Source organism: Crinia signifera, chromosome 2 (genome assembly GCF_055691185.1).
Source record: "Crinia signifera chromosome 2, ASM5569118v1, whole genome shotgun sequence".
In the NCBI taxonomy this organism is placed as follows: domain Eukaryota; kingdom Metazoa; phylum Chordata; class Amphibia; order Anura; family Myobatrachidae; genus Crinia; species Crinia signifera.
In genome coordinates, this window is record NC_139218.1 from 53,542,051 (window position 1) to 53,566,299 (window position 24,249).

General features: G+C 45.6%; 1 protein-coding gene across 1 annotated transcript; it reads right to left on the reverse strand.

Moving 5' to 3' along the window:
- Positions 1-353: 353 nt before the first annotated feature.
- On the reverse strand, positions 354-23,957 carry LOC146059682 (protein ABHD15-like). The gene is made up of 3 exons (XM_083172123.1): positions 23,285-23,957; positions 13,540-13,892; positions 354-1,065 (listed from the first exon to the last, which is right to left on the reverse strand). Exons 1-3 carry the CDS (start codon positions 23,732-23,734, stop codon positions 525-527), a joined length of 1,344 nt encoding a protein of 447 aa, XP_083028249.1. The 5' UTR covers positions 23,735-23,957; the 3' UTR covers positions 354-524.
- Positions 23,958-24,249: the final 292 nt, after the last annotated feature.

Genomic DNA, 24,249 nt, shown 5'->3' on the forward strand with positions numbered 1-24,249 from the left:
GACATGCAGTATTTCATGCCCTACCATCCACTAGGGCATGGTGGGAGAATAAAATAGTGTGCCGAGCACAGCGAGGCACCGTGCCCGGAGCATAGCGAGCGGCTGCGGTTAACTTCCAACTGTGTCTGTTGACTATGTCGACATTCGGGTCAAAAAACAGTAAAAAATAAAATAAAAACATGTCGACCTTCCGACCTAACCCATGTCGACCTAACGCTATGTTGACCTAAACCAATGTCGACCTTGCCCTGTCGATTTAAGTGTAGTCGACAATACGATCCACACCTGAAAGAAGGGGCGTAGCAGTCTAGTGGCATAAGCAAAAGAGCTGTAAAGTAATATTAGCTTAACAATGTCATTTACCTCCATGATTCATACAGTATCTGAGTATTTACATTTTCAGGGTCAGAAGATTAGATCAGTTTATTCTGTGGTATACAATAAATGTTAACAACTCTACAAATATTACCACAGGTTTTATGTACAGAGTTTTGCGGCTAATGCTTAGCGCTATACAGCTCCTGTCACCTGGTGTAGGAGCGCTGCCAGTTATAAATGTCATGTATATTATGAGGGCAGCTTTGTTCCTTTCTACAGGTAGCTCTTCCCTGAGGCGTCCTGTTCATGGAGGAAGAGATTGTTCCTTTTCTCCTGGAGAGACCTTTCAGCCGTTCCTCCATGGCAAAGAAGTCTACGGTGGACTTGAAGAAGTCCAGTAAGACAGTGTGGCTCCACATCGTGCTGGACATGTCCTCTTTGATGAAGCCGCAGTGGCCACCATACCGGCTCATGAGCAGGAAGAAGTGGGGATTTGTCTCAAACAACTCTATCGGCACAGTATTCTGGGGGTCCCCACGTATGGGGTCATCCTGGCTGCAGATGCTTAGGACTGGGATAGCCACTTCATCAATGTCTCGCAAAGGATCATTCTTTTCCCAATAGGAATCCCAAGTCAAATTACCGGCAACCTTGGTCTGGCAAAATAGCGCTTCTTCTAGGTCCTTCAGTGTCTGACTTCCCAGAAGCCTCTCTGTATCTATGAGCTGTCCAAGAGCTGTACCATATCTAGGTGGTAAGAGAAACGGAACATCAAAACTCATGAAAATTCATTACAGAAATCAAGAGATTTTTTATCATGGAAAAGGAGTGACATGGAGTACATTTACTAGTGCGCTGATGGTCTCCTCTCCCCAGTCAGGAGCTCCTACCCTTCTAAAAATCCACCTTTTCAAATAAGTACGTCTTCTATCTCTCTCCAGAGACACTTCTCCATTTAACCCCATTTATAGCTTAAATAGATCACAAAGGGTTGCATTTATGAAAGCGTCTCACCAGACAGGAATTGACCCTATCAATTAATAAGATTATATCATTTTCAAAAATGCAATACAATAAATTATAGCAAACATCTAACACCCCCCCCCACCCCTCCCCTACCGAACTGCAGGGTAGGGGACGAGGTTTGCAGAACTTGTTAGTTATCTTTCACTTGTAGCTTCCCTCATATTTGAAGCACAACATCTCCTGTCTAACCAACTCCTAAAAGGTTATGGGTTTGAATCCTGGGTATGGCAGCAGATTGAAAAGGTGTTATTTCATAAAGTGTTTTGTAAATGGAAAAACAAAGAGCTCTGAAGTTAAATGCATTAAAGTGGGATAAAGAGGATTTGCTCTGGCCTTATGTCACAGGCCATTACCAACCACTTCCTATGGTACCGATACATACAATATTTGCTCAAACCCTGCGCTGACACAGATAGCAGCAGTTCTCCTATGGAAGGTTACGCCCAACCTAAAAAAATGATTACTAGAAAAATGTGTATAGGTGACCAGCCCTTCCTATGGTAGTTCTCCTCCCCTTCATACAGTGAGAGCAATCAGAGATCAGTGCAAAACAGTGGACAGGACAGGACAGTTACCCCACCTCACAGTTTTATTAGTGCCACATATGTCCCTGAATGCGGTTCCCACGTGGGGTGAGAATTAGTCAGCAGCAATGGTGCTGGACAGAAAACTACATCTGTCAGCAGGAGAAGCTCCATTCTGCACAGGTGCAGAACAGAATCTCTTTTTAAATGCAGTGGCACAGCGAGACAGCACAAATGCATGGGATGAGACAGTATTTGCATTTATAGGGCATGCTCGAGTTAGCTGGGGGCCATAAAGCAGGTTAACAGCATAAGAGGATTTGTCTTGGGAGGTACTATGGAGGCGGTGGTAATGGGAGCCAACCTGTACTAACAATGTAATGTTTCAGCATCCAGATATGCTTCATTATTATTATTATTATTATTATTATGGTGTTAAAGTGTGTGTGGTGCGGAGGGGGGGGGGGGGGGGGGGATGTGAAACTAAGGAGCAGATTCAGACAGATTTGCACGGCTGCAACTGTTTGTAGCCCTGCGATCAGTTTGCCCCCTCCCCGCCTGAGTGAAGGACCACCCCTGTGCACGGCTGCAAATGGCTTCCCAACATGCAAAGTGGGGGAAATGCGCTCACCATCAAATGGGGGTGTGTGTGTCCTGCATGCACACACACGTAAGTGAATACATGCTCATCACTGAAATGGCCATGGACAGATCGGGGCCTCTGATGGCGTCCGGCCCTGCATGTGTTTTTGTGCGGCACTGTGACCACGCGCAGTCCTCCAAAAATAAACAGGGCTGTTCACCTTGGACCGGCACAGTAATTCTAATAGAAAAGCATTATGGTTTGCAGGGGGGTGCCAAAAACCCTACCACTGGCCCTAGCTCAGCCTATTGGGAGAGAGAATTAGGTGGCAGAGGATCACTTAAATCCAGGATCACTTTAAGGCCTGTTGTTGTTGTCATCATTTATTTATATGGCACCAAACAGGTTCTGCAGCGCGTAACGATACATGTGCAAAAACCAAGAAACTAATGACTTAACCGTACAAGGCAATTTATGACATGTACATGGGAAATAAAGACATGTGCATCAGTAGACCGGACACTGACAATTACTAGGGTGGCAGAGACCTACTGTTAAATGGAGTAAAGAGTAACATTATTATACACACCTGTATGTATGCATGATATTTATTTATTAACAGTTTCTTATATAGCGCACACATATTCTGCAGCGCTTGACAGAGTATAGTTGAACATTCACATCAGTCCCTGCCCCAGTGGAGCTTACAATCTATATTCCCTACAAGCACACACAGACATTCTAGGGTTAATTTTGTTGGGAGCCAATTCGCCTACCAGTATATTTTTGGATTGTGGGAGGCAACCGGAGTACCCGGAGGAAACCCACGCAAGTATGGGGAGAATATACAAACTCTGCACAGTTAGGGCCATGGTGGGGATCGAACCCATGACCTCAGTGCTGTGAGGCAGTAATGCTAACCATTACACCATCCGTGCTGCCCAGATTCTAAGTGAGAAAAAGTCCATGAGAAGAGAGGGCCCTGCTCATGTGAGCTTACATTCTAAAGGAAGGTCAGTGCCAACCAATATGTAAGTATATAATGGAAACCAATAAAAAAAGGGAGCAATATTTCTTTTTCTAGTTACTAAAGAAAAATCAGGTTAGTTTTGGTTTAATTATTATTGCATTTCCTGCGCACAGAATGGATGCAGGTCTACATAGTTAGTAAATGATCTACTATATGTATCACCCATCTGCTACATTCACTGCATAAACTAAGGAGTTCTATGGCACTTTGTGTCATATTTATAACAGCACTGGGACTCCGCACATGCCTAACACTTTATAATAAATTGCTGTAGGAAAAACAAACCCAGATATAGAGAAATAGTGATATATAGTGAGATATAGTGATCATTTATAAACCTGCAGCATTACAAAGCTCTAAATCTGTCAGTGAAAGTGGAGTGTGGACATTGCAAAGTGCATTCCTGCAATGGGGTGACCTGGGCAACAACAATACAATGCTTAAGTGGCAAACTAAACTGCCGAAAGCAAATATAACAGAAGACCGCTCCAGCCTCTTGTGGGAATGTGCTGTGGTCAGTAAGAGGTACAGAGCGCACAGTCTCCACACAATCCACCTCAATAGGAAACACAATGTAACTTGGACCAGCGATCCTTCATTTGTTCCCAATGGTACCATCTAACCAGCAGCAGATGCATCCCTGTATAATTAGGGGAGCGCATGTCTGGAACACGTCAGCAGCTTTGTTGCTAGAGACAGAACATCTTGCAAAAGTCATGTTCTACCCTATGGGAATCCTGTAAACAACGTAATATGCTCTGCCACATTCTCTTTGATGTGCATATGCCCTTCCAGTTCCAATGTCCTAATAAGGCAGCATTCCCAGATACACTGGTATGAGCATGAGCTAGACCCAGACACTCATTGATCAATAGGCAGAATGCCAACGGGAATCTTATTGTTTGTTCAACCTGCACCACAAAGGGTTACCAGAGAGGATAACCTTTCCATGAAATAACCTATTTAACTTGTGGTATTCACCATATAGGATTTGTTAGGGCTGAAAGAACATTTTATACAAATGCATTTTATATCATTCTAACAGTGTAACTGGGAACTTCCTTGTAGTTTGCTAGATAAATATGCTGGTAAATAAAAAAAAATAAAAAAATAAAAAGAATATTCCAATGAATTTCAATTCAACAGGTGTGATCTTTGCTTCTAGTCACCTTAAGGTGCCCACACACTAGAAAGATCTGCGATCGTAAGATGTGCGCATAAATTAGCCTTAAAATCTTTTTTCCGTCCTGGACAAAAGATTTCAGGCAAGCGCACGTCTTTACCAAAGATTTTTCTTAAGATCCCGTGTGCGTTCCTATGGATCTTTTGTTAAATCTTCTGATCTTTTGTGCAGCACGTAAGATCAGAAGATTCAGCTAAAGATCCACGGGAGCGCGCATCGGTCGAAAATCGGCCGATTTTCGACCAATTATCGGTAAACATCGGACGATATATCGGACGATTTATCGGAAATCGGCCCAAAAATCGTTCTAGTGTGTGGGCACCTTAACATCTACCGCCTTATGTGTACCAAGTAATGAACATTGAGCCTTATTCTGATCTGAGCTCAGTACAAATTTGTTCGGAAAATGGGCAAAACCATGTGCACTGCAGGTGGGGCAGATGTAACCTGTGCAAAGAGTTAAATTTGGGTGGGGTGTGTTGAAACTGAAATCTAAATTGCAGTGTAAAAATAATGCAGCCAGTATTTACCCTGCACAGAAACAAAATAACTCACACAAATCTAACTCTTTGCACAGGTTACATCTGCCCCCCTGCAGTGCACATGGTTTTGCCCATTTTCCAAACAAATTTGTACTGAGCTCAGATCTGAATAAGGGCCTTTGTGTACCCACCCTAGAATCAAGCTGAGAAATTAAACAGGTTCAGAGAAACTTGGCTTCCTCCGCCTGATTTGTGCCCAGGTTTTCCTGCTAGTATCAAACAATAGTGAGAACAGTTACATTAGAACAATACTCCAGAACATCCATTGTTTGTATAGCATTTCCCAAATACAAATATCTTCTCTTCTGACACAGGAGCTACTAGAACATAAATCACATTACATTATGTGTGTGTTCCCCAGTGGGATTTGCTTCAAGAGAAACATCTTGGCATGCTAGGCCATTACTACTCAAGCAAGCAAATTCAGACTCCTATACAGTTCCTATCTTTGGATGTAGTTTTCATATAAACTGTATTCAAAAGAATTTGAGTTTTGCCTGTAGTTTCTTAGATAAAACAGGTTTGATATAATCATTAATCCCTTCTTTATCTCACATCACGCTGAGACTAGGATAGACAGGTTCTGTAGACTTGTTCTACAGAAATGCCACAGATGTCACAGCACAGTAACTGTCACAAATGTCATCCTTCTGATATGAATCAGATCTTCTTAGTACATACAAAGGATGTGGCTACAGCCGTCTAGTAAGGACGGAGGAAGAGCGTAGGTGCAGAGGACCCCTTCAAGCGCATCCTGCACGCGCTGACCCTGCTCCCCCAAGTAGACAAAGTCGACGCCGCAGAGTCGACAGCGTCCACTTCAGCAGCTGCTTCCAGTTCAAGTGCTGATGATGACACTGCAGTTCCTTAATAATGATTTCTTTCTAGATTTTCTTCTTTTTTATTGTTCTTAAAATTAATTGTATTGTTATTTAATAATTTTTTCCTAATTCATCTTCTTTATCATTCACTAAAAAACAGTTAACACATGTCGTCATTACTGTCTCAGGTGTATGATTTTGCAGGTGTGAATGTGTTCCTGAAACACCCCCACCATCCCGAAGCGTGGCGAGCGCAGCGAGCCCCGCGAGGGGATGCGGTACACGTCCTCCCGACCTTTTTATACCTCCACTATCCACATCGGTGTGGAGTTGATTTCATAAAGTGTGGCGAGCGCAACCAGCCCCGCGAGGGAATGCGGAATACATGTGAAGTAATCCGCGTCCCCTCGCCACGCTTCGGGCTTTATGAAGTCAACTCCATGCCGATGTGCATAGTGGGGGTATGAAAAGGTCGGGAAGATGCGTACCGCGTGCGCTTGCCACGCTTCGGGATGGCGTGGATGGTGTAATAAACAAGGTCGACAGCTGTTACGTCGACTAGTGTCATTGTGAACAGGTTTAATAGTGTTTTGCACAGTGCACCCCTATGTAACCCTATACCCAACTACATTTAGACGCTAAAGTTAGATGGACCCTTCTTAGCGTTTTGCAGAGTCTCTAATTTAGATGCTTTAGCGTCTAAAGTTAGGTGCACCCTTCTTAGCAGTTTGCAGGGAGTCTAAATTTAGACGGTTTAGCGTCTACATTTTTAGACACCCCTAACGTAGCTTAGAGAAGTAAGGCAGCCCGGTGTTTAGACGCCCCCTTTCTTAGCGGTGTGCCGAGCTGTCTATTTCTCTGTGGAACTACAGGTGCCACAATGACCTGTCAGCGATGGGCTTGCGCGAGTCACTACGCTGACAACGTATTTGAAGCTGGCGCCGTGAAACTACACAAGTAAGGCAGCTGGCCAGCTGCCAGAATTCAAAGCTAGAACGGGCGCACGCAGGCGCCGTGAAACTACACAAGTACCCATGATTCGAAGGGTCGATGGAGGGGGGTGGCCACATTGCACACCGCACATGTATACAAATTATTATTATTATTTTATTACTTACCCCTCTGGAGTCTTGATACGACAGCAGCAGCACTGCAAAAATAATCGGAGTAATGACTACCACAACATTTTTCTGGAGATCTGAAAATACACAGCAGAGCAGTGGTAGCCAACCCTAGCCTACGAGAGCTACCAACAGTTCACATTTTCCAGACAACCTAGCTGCTGCCCAGCTCCACTCATTAATCACTGACACATTTTAAAAGATCCACAGATGGAGCTAATTAGCTCACTTGTGATTCTGTGAGGAGACCTGCAAAACATGCACTGTTGGTAGCTCTCGAGGACTAGGGTTGGCTACCCCAGCATTAGAGACTAAAGGTGCTCATACCTTCTCGGCCTGACAGACCGGGCCGAGAAATCAGCCCAAAATCAGATGTGTTTCACATCCCATCCGACCCCATGCGCATTGGGTCAGAACCTACAGATTGAACCTGCTGCAGGTTCAGTTTATCAGATCTGACCCATCAGTGGAACATTGATGGTCCGGGCTGTGCTGAGCGCTTTGGGGTGACCATGCAGCGGTGGGGCAGGCAGTGTCCAGGAAGCGCTGAGCTGCAGGTGCTGTAAAGGTCAACAGCGGCAGAATTAAAACATAATAATAATAATAATAATAATGTAAAACGCAGACCAGCTGTTAATTGGCTGAGAGTTCTGCCGCCACTGGCTGCAGGTCCTCTCAGCGCTTCCCAGGCACTGCCCGGTCAACCACATCCCCCGGACGCTCAGCTAGCCTGGCACTGCTGCTGCCCAGGTTTTTTTTTTTTTTTTTTTTTAACTCTCCTGCCCCTGCAGCTACCCAGTTTACATGTGATAAATAGCTGTGAGCTCTCCCGGGGAGCTCAGGAGAAATTGGGTTCGACTTGTCCTCAGGAAAAGGTCGGAATAGTGTATGGTGGCCTGAAGAACTCTAGAGCAGGCATGTCCAAACTATGGCCCTCCAGCTGTTGTGAAACTACAAGTCCCATGATGCTTTGCCACAGTATTGATCTCTCAGTAGAGAGAGAGCAAATTTCATACCCTACTGGATAGTAGAGCAATACTGTGGCAAAGCATCATGTGACTTGTAGTTTCACAACAGCTGGAGGGCCATAGTTTGGACATCTAGGACGTGGTGGGAGAATAAAACCATACCCGAAGCATGGCGAGTGCATCGAACCATGCAAGGGGATGCGGTGCTACGTTTCCATGTCGACTGTGTCAAAATGCGGGACAAAAAAAATAATAATTAAAAACCCCATGTCGACCTTTTGACTGTCAACCTTCCCCATGTTGACCTAATGAACTGGTCGACCTAACCCAGGTTGACCTACAGTCATGATGACCTAAATGCATGTCGACCTAATGGTGTCAACCTAATGATCCATACCCGTTACATGGCAGGTAGGAGCCGATTGGCTGGTTGTTTATCACTCTTCCTTGTATCACTTTTTGAAGCTTGATACATCTGGCCCATAGACAGCTCTTCAATGCAAAGCTGTCCTGGCATTTAAATATGCATATAAAAAGCAAAGCTTTATTGTTTAAGAGACCTTTTATTCTTTTTACCCCACAAACAGAAATCCTGAAAACATGACCTGTAAGGAAAGCTTATCAATATTATCTACATATAAATGAGGCAAATAAAAGGAATTCCTGACAATGCACCTGCTGTAAAGGTTCTTGTAGAATGCTGTAATCCTTTACCCTTTTATACAGGATGGTTCGTCACTCTGTAGTTCTGTTTCACCATCAGACCAGGATGTTATAGGAAGGGGTCAGAGGAGAATACAGGTTTTGCATGTTAGATAGTGAATACTCTGCTCTACATGGAAGCGTTTCAAATTAGATTATGTCACATTATGGAAATCGCGGTGTACTTGGAATTTGCATGTCTGCAGTGAAAATATTTGTTCAGTTCTTGCCATTGGTTTGTGCATACCTCCCAACTTTGAAATCATCGATGATTTGAAATCGATGGTTTATGGCCAATGTTGAATACCTTTGCCATTGACGGAGGAGAACCAGATTGTTTCCCTCCATCAATGGCACCGCAAAACCAATGTTTTGCTTTTGTTGTTTCAAAGTGCCTGGACACGTAGCTCTGCCTCCTACCTGTGAAACCCCCGCCCCCATGTTTTGATTGGCCCACAGGTCAATCAGTCCAAAAAAAGTTAATGGATGATCATCAATAGGCAAAAACATCAATGGTCATCCATTGCATAGTTTAACACGATCGATCGGCAGTTGCATTATTGCTATCAATGGCTATGATAGCCGTCCCTAGTCCATGGCGGGACACTCGAGCCCACCGTGACCTAAAATTGTGTCACTCTCACGAGGCCCTGCCCCGTTTTGACACTGAATAAAAATGATTTTTTAGCCAATTTTTTATGAAAGGCTTAAGCCATGTACACCGATAACTCAAGCGGTCAGGCTGGGCGATGCAGAGTCAAATCAAAATGTAGTTCTGCCATCGGAGAGAATGCATGTTCTGTGGATGTAGGCTTGTTCAAATTCTTCTGTCTCTTCATGTAAAACCCAGACCAACTTGTGTAGGGTTCAGGGTTCTGTGGGGGCCATATCCTCACTATGGGACCGGTTCAGACCTGCTCAGTAAACAACAGGAGTTTACTGTAGCCGGGGAGTTTGCCAAATGTTGGACAGGCAGGGGGCAGTCATTGGGGTCCGACCAGCGTTTTATAGGCGACTCTAAGGGGGTGCACTGGACCACTCAATAGCTCTGCTCATACTTCTGAGCACTGAGCCACCTGCACGCACAATGCGCCATCCGTAGCGGGTGTTAGCTGCGGCGCTACCCTCCCAAACCACGGCCTGCCCACACACTTTCTGCACGGCACAGTATTTGTCTCTCAGCGCAGCCGTGCTGTGATGATACAAGATCCGTCCCACCGCCATCACCATGCAGAGCTTCTGTAGGTAATCTTCCCCTCAGGCAGCAGAGTGTAGTGATACAGCTGATGCAGACAAGACGCCAGCGTTGGAGCTGCGGAGACCAGGAGCCAAAGGTTTTGCTAGAAGCTGCCTATGTTTCCTGTAGAGATAAGTTTATAAAAGCATGGGGGTGGGGGGGGGGGGGGAACGGAGGTTATCAAATATATTTTATAAGGCGGGGGTGGGAAAAATGAATTATATATAGGGCATCCTTGCTAAATCACACCCCTTTTCATAGGGCCATTCCCCCTTTTTGCACTTGCTTCATAGCACGAGGGTACCTGCCCTACTGCAGGAGTAGCTGAATTTGGGACCACCCATTAGCACATTTCTAAATTCGCTAGTGATGGCAGTGCCCAAAAAAATGCTAGGCGGTCACTTGCAAATGCAGCCGTGGACCCGCCTGGGGCAGGCGGCGCTTGGTGGGGCGGAGTTTATCAGATGCCTCCCTGGTGGTATTTTATGATGGATAAGTCCCCGCACCTCCCTGCTCCCCCCCCCCCTATCTCCCGGCACGTCTCCCTGAAGCGGAGACGGGCAGGGTTCCCGTCCTCCCGCCGATGGGAAACTGGGGGCCTTATTCTAGTTCACTCTTTCTGACAAAATCCTTCTTAGATGGACAAAACCATGTGCACTGCAGGTGGGGCAGATGTAACTTGTGCAGAGAGAATTAGATTTGGGTGGGGTTTTACTTCAAAGTGAGATCTATATTTTAGTGTAAAAATAAAGCAGCCAGTATTTACCCTGCACAGAAACAAAATAACTCACCCAAATCTAATTCTCTCTGCACAGGTTACATCTGCCCCCCTGCAGTGCACATGGTTTTGTCCATCTAAGAAGAATTTTGTCAGAAAGAGTGAACTAGAATAAGGCCCTAGGACACACGTCCCAGTCAGATTAGTCTTTAATAAAACTAATACTACACAGTTTATTACATTGTCTCTATGATCAGAATATATTTACAAATTCTGAAAGAGGACTGAACAATATCTCTGGGAGCTGCACAATATCTCAGACTGGACAGAGTAGGACTTTTACAGCAGCTGTGTTATTTCTGTGTTGTCATCATATAATGTATGTTGTTGTGCCTGTTTCTGTGGTGAGGCGCTGCAAGTGTGATGCAGAATTGTGGTCTTTGCAACAACTCAAAACTAGGTCAGAGCTGTTCTGTGTAACTGAATTCAGGGCAAAGGACAAGAGGGGCTCCTCTCTAGCTCTAAAGGCTTACAAGGCAATAAAGGTTTAAAACAAATCTCACTTACAATTCCCTCATTTTTAAATGAGATACCTGCTTAGTGGCTATTGCCTGGTGATCACATTAGTGGTGAGAACCCTCTTTTATTAGCTGAAGTTAGAAGATTAACAATACATTCTCATACCTCCCAACTGTCCCGCTTTCCACTGGAACATCCCGTTTTTTGGGAACGTTCCTGCGTTCTGCCTGGGGCCGGCAGTATACTGCAGGGAGAGGGGGGGGGGGGGGCAGTTGGGAGCCCCCTATGTCATACAGGGAATAGACACTGTGCGCATGCAGAGAGGCTGGGGGCTGGCTAGCAGCTTTACAGAGCCACTGGTCAAGCCCCCACAGCAGCGAAAACAGGGCGTGACCTTGCGGGCACGCGCAGCTGTCACTTCTCCTGGATTGAAAAGTTGGGAGGTATGCATTCTAAACTATGCAATGTGTTATGGGGCCTACACATAGGGCGAGACTGCTGAGCAATTTAGATTGCCCAGCAACATCACTCAGCACACACTGATGTGTCAGCGTTGCATGCCAAGCGGTCTGTCAGGGCCAGTGTTCTCCGGGGAGAACACTGGCCCTGATTGGCAATTAAGTAGATTTATCTAGCATGCTGGATATTAAACGCTGTGTGGTAGCGATGCAGCGTTATCATACACACGGAGTGATGTAGGGGGCATTGCGATCTAGTGAGACTGCTTATAAAATGCCCTGAAATCACCTACTGTAGGCCTCATTAAGAAGCTCAGAGTTGTGGGGGTTTATATTACCCTGTGGTACCCCATTCTGGCTTCAATAAAGTCTGTGTACCCTCATTAGATATGGTGGATACTTTGCTTTTCAAATGATATGCCTTCGTTGAACTACACATATATTCTACACACGCTAAAACAGGCATGTCCAACGTTGACCCTCCAGATGTTGTGAAGCTACACATACCAGCATGCTTTGCCACAGTTTTGCTATTAGAGAATGCTAGAACTATTGCAAAGCATGCTGGGATGTGTAGTTTCACAACATCTGGAGGGCCAATTTTGGACATACCTGCGCTAAAATGTGTTTACTGTAGAATTAAAATGGATGACTAATACAGCAATGGACCACCCAAAGGCCAGTATTCAAAGCTCCAGTGAGCGCAGGGGTAGCGTATGCTGTAACGCTTTCGCCTGCGCTCGCCATGCTTCTCCAGTCCTCTAGATTCGCCGCCTGCCCTGCCGGTCACCGTATTCAATGCCTCAGGGGTTTGCTGCCCCTGACGGCGAAAATACCCCAATACGGCGACCCAGCGACAGCAGGCAGGATGGCAGAAGACAGGCAGGAGGGGGACAGGGCGGCTGCTGAGGGACAGAGGGCTGCTGCACACATGTAGCAAATGCAGGAAGGGCCTGGTGACCCAGACAGTAGTGAGCTGGTTCCGTTCCGTGCATATGTAATGAGTGGGACCTAGCGCAGAGTATATATTAGTGAGCATAATTGAATTTACCAATTCACCGGCAATTTGCCGGCATTCTCTGTTCGCCGAAAATGATATTCGCCGTATTCAATGATCACTGTGCGCTTTTGGCGAACAGTGATCATTGAATACGGCGAATATCATTTTCGGAGGGGAAAAAAAAAAATCACATTTTCGCTAAAAAACAGCCCATGTTCACCAAAAAATGCAGTGAATCAAGAGCATTGAATACTGCCGAAGGCTAAAACCTGCAAAAAAGGCTCAGTACAGGAGTAAGACACAGCAGTGTGCCAGCTATATAGGGTGCTGTCTGCAATTCTTACCATACGGAGGGTGGAACAAGTGTATTGGTCGGGTGATTACATCTGTAGCTGAGTTATACTGGGTTGCCCAGGACCTTGGCGCTTTACTCCTGCTCATTGTAGAACTGTTTGGTTTCGGTTCTATACTGATCTGGTAATTATTCCACCACAATTATTCCAGCGGCAATCATTTACACTGCAAATCCAGTTTGATTTTGCAGTGTAAATGATTGCAGCTTTAAAAAAAAACTGGAGATTTCTTACCAAATCTCACTTTCTGGATCTCTCATCCCATTACATTTCATCCAATATTCCCTCCTTACAAAACAAGATTTCAAAATAAAGCAGAACAGCTTCCAGCCAAGAACTACATATAAACCTCCACGGATCACTCACATCAGAGGGAAAGCAGTCTATGATTGAATATGCCAAGTAGAGATGGGAACCCTCCAACACTCCCACTTACCTGCTTAGATACGACTTTTGGTAGAGCAGTAAAGCGGCTTGCCACAACCAGGGACACCCAGTCTCAAACCAGTCCTGTAGGCGGAAAAGAGGAGAGATGCAGCCGGCTGCGGTGATGTAGCTGGATGAGCCACACTCTCCAAGGTAGGACAGCAGAAGTCCTGCCCCGCTGCCCTCACCTACTGCAAACAGCCGAGGGGAAGGCTGGCAGTGGCGGATATATCGGATGGCTTCACGGAGGTCATTGGGGTCACCATAAGGCTGTAACTTGGCTGTGCTGAGAGGGCAACCGTTCTGGCAGCGACGACTGAAGATCACAGCCTGGTATCCATGAGTCAGGGCCAGGAGACACATCTGCAAATATATTTAAAAAAAAAATTTTTTTTAGATACTATTATTGTAAAATGACCAATAATGTGTGTACAGGTCAGTAATCATTACTGACACGTACACACTGAAATCATCTCATTGGTTTTCTTCTATATTTTTCTGCCATTGCCTATGATATTTTTCCCCTAGTCATATACTGTAAACTGGAGAACAAGGCTTTGCACATCAATTGCAAGGGCTGTAAATTGGGTGTAAATATTGTGTTATTTGGAAGCCGCTGTAGCTTACTTCACACAGTTTATAGGGTCCCAGCCAGTGCTTGAAGTGTGCCGGTATGGAATACTGACACTTCAAGCCCCATTTTGTTTTGTTCCACATAACTCCTCCCCCTTTTGTCCAGCAGCTGTGGACACTTTGTTCCGCCTCCCCTCAACTTTCCCACCAGGGGTATTAGCTATCTGAAAGTGGTTTAGGATTAGTGTTTTGCTGCAAGGGAATGTATACAGAATGGCATTTTAATTATAACAATACACGATGCAATGCACCTGTATTGGTCTCGGTGATGCCCAGGTTAGAGTCTGAGTCGCATAAAGCAACGGCATGTAATGCCAGTGTCCAGGGAACTCATGCACTTTACTTTTGTTAGGTTAGAGATGTGAATAAGATGCATATTCAGTACCAACGCATTCTGCGCCTTGGTCATGAAGGCTGTTGCGCAGGGCTATCTGAGTAGTGTTCATTCTAGCACAAGCTATCTTTGAAAACCCATTCAGTTTCTCTTCCCTGCCTGGAGTTTTGCTGTCTGCTGTATTGCTTCTAGCACAGTGTGGTCTGTATAACAGCAGATATGCAAACCAGACCTGGGATAGAAACACCACAGCAGACAGCGACACCCCAGGCAGGGTACAGGAACTGCATGGGTTTTCAAAGATAGAGGGTGCTAGAATGAACACTGCTCTGTTATCAGGGTTTTTACCGCATTTTTGGATGCTCTACCGCGACATCGCAATTGCAGGGAGGAGGAGGAGAGCCTGGCGCAGCAGCAGCAGCAGCGCCGGGTAAGGGAGGGAAGGGAGAGCCGCCGGGACCCACTGACTCACCACAAAGGACAGCTTTTAATGCAAGAGCTGTCCTTTGCCATAATTATTGCATATATTACAGCATATGCGATAATTATGTATGCGCTGGGCGGCGGAGCTGGGCTGCGGCTGTTAGAACATCCCGCCCCTTGTGTCATTCATCATAACGTACTCCATAGACTAGTCTCTAACCGCAAAAGGCAGAAGATCAGCATGATGAAATACAATTATGTTTTTTACTATAGTATAATTTTTCAACCTTTTCGTTATTAAAAGGTTATTAATAGAATCATTGTCACAATAATCACCAAGACAAAAGAAGTACTGTATTCCAAAATGAATGGAGATGCCTGCAGCAGTACTCGCCAATGGGAGTATTCACAGATCCTCCAACATAATCTGTTCCGCTCACTACATAATGGTTCCCCTATACATTAACTCTTTCCTTCACTGGGGTTGAAATGATTAATGTTCACCAATACCTTACCCTGAATTCCGGAGATAATGTCATATCCATGTTCCCACACTGTACCCGTCTGCAGCGTTTACTAAACCGGTATGTAAATAACCTGGATCAGTGCAGCTGTGGAAAATAGGTGTTCCACATCTCAGGTCTGACCTGGAGCTTCAGTGGAAATCGCCAGGGATATAGTCGCTGAGTGACCACATCCCTGTGTGCGACCAGCGGCTTCCCCTGGCTATTAGCTCTTTCCCCCTGCGGCTTCCCCTGGCAGCGTCTCCTTTCATCAGCAACCATCTCTGGTCGCTGATGAAAACGGGACACCTAGCAATATATTGCTCAGAGTTTAAGAGAATTAACCCTTGGTGGCTTTGCCAGGAGCCAAGTACAGGGGAATTCTCGTAAGAGGTTGGTAGTTCGAGTGATTCCTCTTAAATCAACAGCAGCCGGAGACTGTCAGTCCTATTCAGCGGCAGCCGCCGGAGCGTGGGGCGGCTGCAGCAGGACAATTTGTAAGAGAAATTTTTACTTATGGCACCCGAAGGACTTTTTCCCCATACAAACGGCCCTTGGCACAAAATAGGTTCCCCACCCCTGGTGTAGACAGTCAACAAAGAAAGCACACGCAACTTCAGTCTGCAATAAAAAGCAGCTAGCTAGCACCAATCATCTAAATCCTCAATCCTGCCCCAGTTCTCAAATACACAAACATGCCCTTACTGTAACATGCTATGTTCTTGTATGCCCCTTCCGTGCGCCAGGCCACCTGATTGCAAGGAGAGGCGAGTATCACATTTTTATAGACTATTTTATACGAGGCTGAAGTTGGCTTGTTATTCACTTCTTATTCGAGCTCCAGCTTCTTATTCAGGACAATCACTTTCACAAGGGTTAATGAGTCTTGGACCACAAATTTTACACCAGAAATCACACAGGGGGGTCACTTAAATATGACCCCCTTGCAATTTCTTTTGACCAACAAGACAACATTTTTATTGGTAAGCTGCTCAATCAGAGGTCTGTCATTCAGGTGCCAACAGGGAGGGGTAAATCTGGTTAGGAAAGAAAAAACAGTTTGTATCCCTATTGCACACTGAATGAGAAATATACATATAATAATCAGACAATACAGAGATCTTGGTTGCATATATCTGCAGATATAGGGTTAAGCCCCCAGGCCGTACGTCAAGGCGTCTCTGTCACTGGGGGTCCCTAACACTGGGTATGGGTCTGGGGTGTGGGCCCCCAACATGCCGACACAGGCTGACTACTCCAGGGCAGCACACAAATGAAAATTAGTAAGTGTTAAATAAGAAGCACATAAGTGCTATGTAGGGAGGTGAAGGTGTGATTAAAATAATACATACAATAGGGAAAAAACATAAATGTTAATAAAGTGTTAGGGTGTGCTACCCTGGAGCAGATATTACAATGGAAACCCGCACAGGGGGGTCACTTACATATGACCCACTTGCAATTTCTTTTGACCAACAAGGATTTGGGCAGTAATAGGGCACTAAAGTGGGCATGGGTCCCAGATGTCATCATTTTGAATAAGTAGCTGGTGTCCTGCAAGGGTTAAACAGCGTTGGTCAAAATTTTTTACACATGGAATCCACACAGGGGGGTCACTTACATATGACTCACTTGCTATTTCTTTTGACCAACGCTGTTTAACCCTTGCAGGACACACCAGCTACTTATTCAAAATGATATCTGGGACCCATGCCCACTTTAGTGCCCTATTTCTGCCCAAATCCTTGTTGGTCAAAAGAAATTGCAAGTGGGTCATATGTAAGTGACCCCCCTGTGCGGGTTTCCATTGTAATATTTGTTGACCAACGCTGTTTAACCCTTGCAGGACACCAGCTACTTATTCAAAATGATGAAATCTGGGACCTATGCCCACTGTAGTGCCCGTTTTCTGCCCAAATCCTTGTTGGTCAAAAGAAATTGCAAGTGGGTCATATGTAGGCGACCCCCCTGTGTGGGTTTCCAGTGTAATATTTGCTGACCAACGCTGTTTAACCCTTGCAGGACACCAGCTACTTATTCAAAATGATGAAATCTAGGACCCATGCCCACTTTACTGCCCTATTACTGCCCAAATCCTTGTTGGTCAAAAGAAATGGAAAGTGGGTCATATGTAAGTGACCCCCCTGTGCGGGTTTCAAGTGTAAAATTTTTTGACCAACGCTGTTTAACCCTTGCAGGACACCAGCTACTTATTCAAAATGATATCTGGGACCCATGCCCATTTTTGTGCCCATTTTCTGCCCAAATCCTTGTTGGTCAAAAGAAATTGCAAGTGGGTCATATGTAGGTGACCCCCCTGTGTGGGTTTCAAGTGTAAAATGTTTTGACCAACACTGTTTAACCCTTGCACGACACCAGCTACTTATTCAAAATGATATCTGGGACCCATGCCCACTTTAGTGCCCTATTTCTGCCCAAATCCGTGTTGGTCAAAAGAAATGACAAGTGGGTAATATGTAAGTGACCCCCTTGTGTGGGTTTCCAGTGTAATATTTGTTGACCAACGCTGTTTAACCCTTGCAGAACACCAGCTACTTATTCAAAATGACGACATCTGTGACCCATGCCCACTTTACTGCCCTATAAATGCCCAAATCCTTGTTGGTCAAAAGAAATGGCAAGTGGGTCATATGTTAGTCACCCCCCTGTGCGGGTTTCCAGTGTAATATTTTTTGACCAACGCTGTTTAACCCTTGCAGGACACCAGCTACTTATTCAAAATGATATCTGGGACCCATGCCCATTTTTGTGCCTATTTTCTGCCCAAATCATTGTTGGTCAAATGTATTGCAAGTGGGTCATATGTAAGTGATCCCCCTGTGTGGGTTTCAAGTGTAATATGTTTTGACCAACACTGTTTAACCCTTGCAGGACACCAGCTACTTATTCAAAATGATGAAATCTGGGACCTATGCCCACTTTAGTGTCCATTTTCTGCCCAAATCCTTGTTGGTCAAAAGAAATAGCAAGTGGGTCATATGTAAGTGACGCCCCTGTGTGGATTCTAAGTGTAATATTTTTTGACCAACGCTGTTTAACCCTTGCAGGACACCAGCTACTTATTCAAAATGATGAAATCTGGGACCCATGCCCACTTTAGTGCCCTATTTCTGCCCAAATCCTTGTTGGTCAAAAGAAATGGCAAGTAGGTCATATGTAAGTGACCCCCCTGTGTAGGTTTCTCAGTGTAATATTTTTTGACCAACGCTGTTTAACCCTTGCAGAACACCAGCTACTTATTCAAAATGATGACATCTGTGACCCATGCCCACTTTACTGCCCATTACTGCCCAAATCCTTGTTGGTCAAAAGAAATGGCAAGTGGGTCATATGTAAGTGACCCCCCTGTGTGGATGCCAAGTGTAAATTTTTTTGACCAACGCTGTTTAACCCTTGCAGGACACCAGCTACTTATTCAAAATGATATGTGGGACCCATGCCCATTTTTGTGCCCATTTTCTGCCCAAATCCTTGTTGGTCAAAAGAAATTGCAAGTGGGTCATATGTAGGTGACCCCCCTGTGTGGGTTTCAAGTGTAATATGTTTTGACCAACACTGTTTAAACCTTGCAGGACACCAGCTACTTATTCAAAATGATATCTGGGACCCATGCTCACTTTAGTGCCCTATTTCTGCCCAAATCCTTGTTGGTCAAAAGAAATGACAAGTGGGTCATATGTAAGTGACCCCCTTGTGCGGGTTTCCATTGTAATATTTTTTGACCAACGCTGTTTAACCCTTGCAGGACACCAGCTACTTATTCAAAATGATGAAATCTGGGACCCATGCCCACTTTAGTGCCCTATTTCTGCCCAAATCCTTGTTGGTCAAAAGAAATGACAAGTGGATCATATGTAAGTGACTCCCCTGTGCGGGTTTCCATTGTAATATTTTTTGACCAACACTGTTTAACCCTTGCAGGACACACCAGCTACTTATTCAAAATGATGAAATCTGGGACCCAAGCCCACTTTAGTGCCCTATTTCTGCCCAAATCCTTGTTGGTCAAAAGAAATGACAAGTGGGTCATATGTAAGTGACCCCCCTGTGCGGGTTTCCATTGTAATATTTGTTGACCAACGCTGTTTAACCCTTGCAGAACACCAGCTACTTATTCAAAATGATGACATCTGTGACCCATGCCCACTTTACTGCCCATTACTGCCCAAATCCTTGTTGGTCAAAAGAAATGGCAAGTGGGTCATATGTAAGTGACCCCCCTGTGTGGATTCCAAGTGTAAAATTTTTTGACCAATGCTGTTTAACCCTTGCAGGACACCAGCTACTTATTCAAAATGATATCTGGGACCAATACCCATTTTTGTGCCCATTTTCTGCCCAAATCCTTGTTGGTCAAAAGAAATTGCAAGTGGGTCATATGTAGGTGACCCCCCTGTGTGGGTTTCAAGTGTAATATGTTTTGACCAACACTGTTTAACCCTTGCAGGACACCAGCTACTTATTCAAAATGATGAAATTTGGGAGCCACGCCCACTTTAGTGCCCTATTTCTGCCCAAATTCTTGTTGGTCAAAAGAAATGACAAGTGGGTTATATGTAAGTGACCCCCTTGTGTGGGTTTCCATTGTAATATTTTTTGACCAACGCTGTTTAACCCTTGCAGAACACCAGCTACTTATTCAAAATGATGAATTCTGGGAGCCACGCCCACTTTAGTGCCCAATTTCTGCCCAAAACCTTGTTGGTCAAAAGAAATTGCTAGTGGGTCATATGTACGTGACCCCCCTGTGTTGATTTCTGCAGTCAAATTTGTGGTCCATGATTCATTAACCCTTGTAACAGTGATTGTTCTGAATAAGAAGCTGGAGCTGGAATAAGAAGCTGGCCGAATAAGAAGCCAACTTAAGCCTCGTCTATTTTATGCTCTTTTAAGGGGGGCCTGCCCTGTGCACGTTTGCATATGTCACATTATGCAAGCTGGCATTATGGTATACTATATAGATTTTTGCAAACCTGCCATGTTCTAATTTTAAATCATTTTATTACTAATTTACTGCTAGTATGAGTGCAAGGTAGTAATTAACAATGATAATTATATGTACACAGCTAATAATAAAGCTAATTTTTATCCCACAGTGATGTGCAATTAACAGAAGTATGTCATCATTTCAAAATAGCCAGTAAGTCTTCTATTTAACAGCACAAATCCACTCCACCCTATAACCATATACATATTAAAGTGGAGTTATTGACCAATTGTAATAATAATAGTTTGCATGCCATGGCAATTTTGGATAAGGGCAGAATATTAAAGTCAGATGGTATAGACCAGTGGTTCTTAAACTCAGTCCCCACACAGTTCACGTTTTCCAGGTCACTCGGCAGGTGCACAGGTGTATTCATTAGTGACTGACACATTCGAAAATATCCACAGGTGGAGTTAATTATTTCACTTGTGATTCTGTGAGGTGACCTGCAAAACATGCACCGTGTGGGGTCCTGAGGACCTGTGGTATAGATCATTTTTAGTTTTTTAAAGCAATTAAGGCAGGGCTGGGCAACACCGGCCCTCCAGATGTTAGTGAACTACACATCCCAGGATGCTTTGCATTAGTTTTGCTATGTGGCCATGCTGAAACTGATGCAAGGCATGCTGGGATGTGTAGTTCATCAACATCTGGAGGGCTGGTGTTGCCCAGTTCTGAATTAAGGTGTAAGATTCAATAAAATCTGCTCCATCTGTAGCTTGGTTAATGTGGATAGAAATGCAAGTGTGCATCTATATGGGGGTGGCCAACCAATCACAGGCAGTGATAAGGGAGAAGTGGCCCATGGCAACCAATCAGCACTGAAGTAACATCTATAATTTGCATAATATGAAATTATACAGAGCAGCTGATTGGTTGCCATGGGCCACTTCTTCTCAGGCTTACTTCTCCCTGATCACTGCTTCATACATCTACCCCATGCCTACAGTTGAATCAGTCCCTCACTACTAGTGACTAAAATAACCAATACCCCTTTCAGACATACAACCCGGCAATTACCCGGCATTTAGAGTTCTGGGTCATTTTACCGGGAACAGCAAATTACCGGGTTAAAAACTTCAACCCGGTAATTTGATGAATAACATGGGTATTTCTTCTGTGTGAAAAGGTCAACCTGGGTCGTAAATCCCATGACCTCGACCCTCTTAAATTCCAGGGTCGGAGACCTGGGATTTACTACACGGTTTGACGCTTTTGCACAGAAAAAGGGCCCGTGTTGACCTGAAAATTACCTGGTAATTTGGTTTTCTGTGTGAAATGGGTATCACAAGTCTAGGAAAAAAAGCCAGTCCAATAAGGTGAAGTACTGAAGAGAGCAGCACTCAGAGCCACTCAGATCGCAAATGCAGGGTCGCACTGGGACATTTGACCGGTTCAGTCCCAGTACGACCCTGCATGTGCAGTCTGTTTAAACTGCCGGTATGCTGAAGTCATCTGGGGGCATGGCGGGGAGTCAGCGTGCCATCGGGGGCAGCGTTCAGAGCTGGTGCAGCTCCAAGCGCTGCTTACTCCATAGTGTGAATGGGAAATGGGTCAATCACACCGCACAGCAATGAATCGGAAAGAACTCTGCTTTCTTACCGGTTCTTACTGCCGTGTTGCTACCAGTTTGCGGCACACGGTAACCCCTTTCACAAAGCACTAATTACCGGTTCGAGCCAGCAAGAAACCGGCTTGTACCCAGTAATTAGTTGCGATGTGAAAGGGGTATGAGTTGCTGTAATAAAGATGACCACTAAAAGCGTCTCTGGCATCTCCTTTTATAATTTCACACATGCAAGAGGGCTGGGTTTGCCAATTCAGGAAAGGCAAACCCAGCCCTCCAGTCACACCAGAGAACTCAGCGGCATATCAGTGTGGCAGATTGCAGCTGGCTCCAACACATGCAGCACTGCCACTTGCCTTCTATTAGAATCAGAATCACTTTATTGGCCATTTATACTCTCGTATACTAGGAATTTTTTGTGGATACAGTGCAGTTTCAAGCATGGTACAAGAGGGATAACAGGACATACATACATACATTGCATCAGTTGCGCAATGCCACAGTCAGAGGAGGCACGTGAGAGTGGCGCTGGTGCGGGAGCTGCATCTCATTAAGATAAGAGCCACATGCAGCTCGGGAATCACAGGTTGGCCACCCCTGGTCTATATAGTTACCTAAGCATTTACCTTACTAAATAAGAGCATTTTGACCAGACCGTGCATTTACGTGGCGCACGAGACCAGACCGTGCATTTACGTGGCGCACGAGACCAGACCGTGCATTAACGTGGCGCACGAGACCAGACCGTGCATTAACATGGCGCACGAGACCAGACCGTGCATTAACATGGCGCACGAGACCAGACCGTGCATTAACATGGCGCACGAGACCAGACCGTGCATTAACATGGCGCACGAGACCAGACCGTGCATTAACATGGCGCACGAGACCAGACCGTACATTAACATGGCGCACAAGACCAGACCGTGCATTTACATGGCGCACAAGACCAGACCGTGCATTTACATGGCGCACGAGACCAGACCGTGCATTAACATGGCGCACGAGACCAGACCGTGCATTAACATGGCGCACGAGACCAGACCGTGCATTAACATGGCGCACGAGACCAGACCGTGCATTAACATGGCGCACGAGACCAGACCGCGCATTAACATGTTGCACAAGACCAGACCGTGCATTTACATGGCGCACGAGACCAAACCGTGCATTTACATGGCGCACGAGACCAGACCGCGCATTTACATGGCGCACGAGACCAGACCATGCATTTACATGATGCTGCATTACATGACACACAAGATCACACTTCACATATGCAGTTACCTTGCTGGTGTTCCTAGTGATCTTGCCAAAAGAATTTGGGATGACCAGCAGGATGGGCACAGAGGAGTTACTGGATGCTCTCCTTCTCCTCTGAGGTTGTCCAGGTCTCACAGCCCAGTCCAGAGCCACAAGCCCCTCATCGATTAGCTGCAGGTACTCCCTGATGAAATGCACCCCCTTGTCCACAGGTCCCAGCACCCCCACCAAAGTCTGCAGGGTGGGGAAAGTCCTCCACAGCCACCTGACATCAGAGAAGCCACCAAAGGACCTGCACCTCTTCTCCAGGTAGTTGGCCAGTGCAGAAGGTTTGCAGATTAATGTGTAATCTCCCGGCTCCCCCCGGGTCTGTGCCGGAGCAGCTGCTGACAAACTACTACAGAAGCCTTTCTTATAGGACCATAGAGCCAGCAGCAGGAGAGCGCTTAGGAAGACAGCCCATGCTGCCAGCATTGCAGGAGAGGGAGCAGCAGCAATGTCCTACCTGCTGCAGGGGATCAGGGCTGGTGTCAGTCAGAGCTGCTGGGAGCACTACTGTGTTACATCCTCCGGGTAAGGCAGCAGCACTGGCTACACAGCACTGTCTGAGACACACGCAGGATCCCTCCACTCCACAGTCCTCACCACGAGTGGGCGGGGAGCTGCACACACAACCTATATTACTGCGGTCACACCCCACCCAGCGCAGGCAGAGGGAGAGAGACAGAAACTAAAGTAACAAGGGCTCCAGCATGGGTGACACCAGTGCAGGCAGGGGAGAGATAAAGTAACAAGGGCTCCAGCATGGGTGACACCAGCACAGGCAGGGGAGAGATAAAGTAACAAGGGCTCCAGCCTGGGTGACACCAGCGCAGGCAGAGGGAGAGAGCAAAAGTAACAATGACTCCAGCCTGGATGACACCAGTACAGGAGAGAGAGATAAGGTAACAATGACTCCAACCTGGGTTACACCAGCGCAGGCAGGGGAG

Bases quoted from the DNA above. Each gene is read 5' to 3' on its own strand.
- LOC146059682 (XM_083172123.1), bottom strand. From the start codon at position 23,734: ATGCTGGCAGCATGGGCTGTCTTCCTAAGCGCTCTCCTGCTGCTGGCT. The intron at 13,893-23,284 runs GTAACTGCATAT...ATATATTTGCAG, and splicing joins TCACTAGGAACACCAGCAAG to ATGTGTCTCCTGGCCCTGAC. The intron at 1,066-13,539 runs GTAAGTGGGAGT...CTTACCACCTAG, and splicing joins CAAAAGTCGTATCTAAGCAG to ATATGGTACAGCTCTTGGAC.